We start from the raw sequence: 1,663 nt of genomic DNA, 5'->3' as shown, positions 1-1,663 counted from the left end.
TTATGTTCTTTTCTTTGAACTTGAATTTCACGTTATAATAAGGGAATAGAGGAGAGGAAGAAAGTAGGAGGTGTGAAGGGTATCTGAATGTAACGGGTTTGCTGTTAGTCTTGATTGTTTAAATCAGCAAATGAATAAACAGATGAGAAGGAATTTTGAAAATTGACCTTTCTTTTTACCTCCCTTAATAGTTTGGTCTTCGCTTAATTAATTGAATTGTTTTTAATACAGAGAAAGAAGGAGAATTTTGTTTTAAAATGGCTGGATATTTAAAATTTGTGCAGATTAATTTACATAGATCGAGAGCAGCGGTAGGTGCGTTGTCAAATTTGATGGTGAAAGATGGGATAGACATTGCACTGATTCAGGAGCCATGGACGGTGAATGATAAAATTAAGGGTATGGGTATGACAGGAAATGTTTTGTATAACTGTAATGATCAGAGGCCGAGAACATGTATAGTACATACTGGTAGAATTAAACCGGTATTATTGCCGCAATTCAGTGATAGGGATATCACTACGGCTTTAATGGAAAAGAATAATGAACGTTCACGTCTTTCGAAGCTAATTATTGTATCTGTGTACATGCCGTATGATAGGAGGGAGCCGGTATCAGAGAAACTGGATTTACTGGTTGATTGGTGTGTTCAACAAGGGATTAGTATGCTGGTAGGAGCGGATGCAAATGCGTGTCATATATTATGGGGAAGTTCGGTTACGAATAATAGAGGTCTAAAACTTTTGGATTTTATGAATATTAATGGGCTTACTTGGCTGAATGAAGGTTTGGTACCGACGTTTAGTACTTCGATTAGAGAGGAAACGTTAGACGTTACAATGGTATCGCTGGAGATTAGATCGGCATTAAGTCAATGGAAGGTTTTGGATGATCTATCGTTATCAGATCATAGATTCATCTCGTTTAAATTATTGGTAGAAGGGGTTCCTATTAACAGGATTGTGAGTGATAAGAAGTTGTTGAATGTAGAAAAGTTTTTGGAGAGTCTGAACGATAAGCTAAGGGAATCTCCTAAGGAGTATGGTACGCCGTTACAGATTGATGTTTATGTAGAGTTTGTTACGGATGCTATTATGAAAGCGGCAGAGGAAGCTTTAGAGAAGAAGATGAAAAGGTTCAATGGTAGATTACCGTGGTGGAATTCGAAGCTTCAAGATCTCAGCCGGAAGGGTAAAAGTTTGAAAAGAAAAGCCCGGAGAACGGGAAGAAGCGGGGATAAGCATAAGGCAAGAAGAGCGGAGTTGAAATTGAATAGGGAGATTCGTAAGGCGAAAAAGAATTCGTGGAGGAGTTTTTGTAGCGGTTTGAAAAAGACGCAGGAAATAGCAAGGATAAACAGAGTATTGGAAAGGGTAGACCAGAATAGTTTAGGATTGCTAAGGAAACGGGATGGTACGATGACCGGAGATGTTAGGGAAACGTTGGAAACCCTGATTGCAGAACATTTTCCTGGAGCGTTGAACATGATGGATGTAGATGATAATGCTGGCGGCAGAAATACTTCGGAGATGAGACCAGTGAGACCGAATTGGAGTCTGGCGGCTAGTATTATCACGGAGGAGAGAGTTGGCTGGGCAATAAGTACGTTGTTGCCGTATAAAGCACCTGGTCCTGATGAAATCATTCCTAGGTACCTGAAAGT

General features: G+C 39.6%; 1 protein-coding gene across 1 annotated transcript; it reads left to right on the top strand.

The window, feature by feature from the left end:
• Positions 1-257: 257 nt before the first annotated feature.
• LOC108627079 (uncharacterized) lies at positions 258-1,651 on the top strand (the record flags this gene model as incomplete). The annotated part of the gene is made up of 1 exon (XM_018028131.1): positions 258-1,651. A coding segment is annotated over exon 1 (1,394 nt), but the record flags the coding sequence as incomplete, so codon positions are not given.
• Positions 1,652-1,663: the final 12 nt, after the last annotated feature.

Source organism: Ceratina calcarata, unplaced genomic scaffold (assembly GCF_001652005.2).
Source record: "Ceratina calcarata isolate Rehan_Ccalc_2016 unplaced genomic scaffold, ASM165200v1 scaffold4372, whole genome shotgun sequence".
Lineage (NCBI taxonomy): Eukaryota > Metazoa > Arthropoda > Insecta > Hymenoptera > Apidae > Ceratina > Ceratina calcarata.
This window is presented reverse-complemented; position numbering and strand designations above follow the sequence as displayed.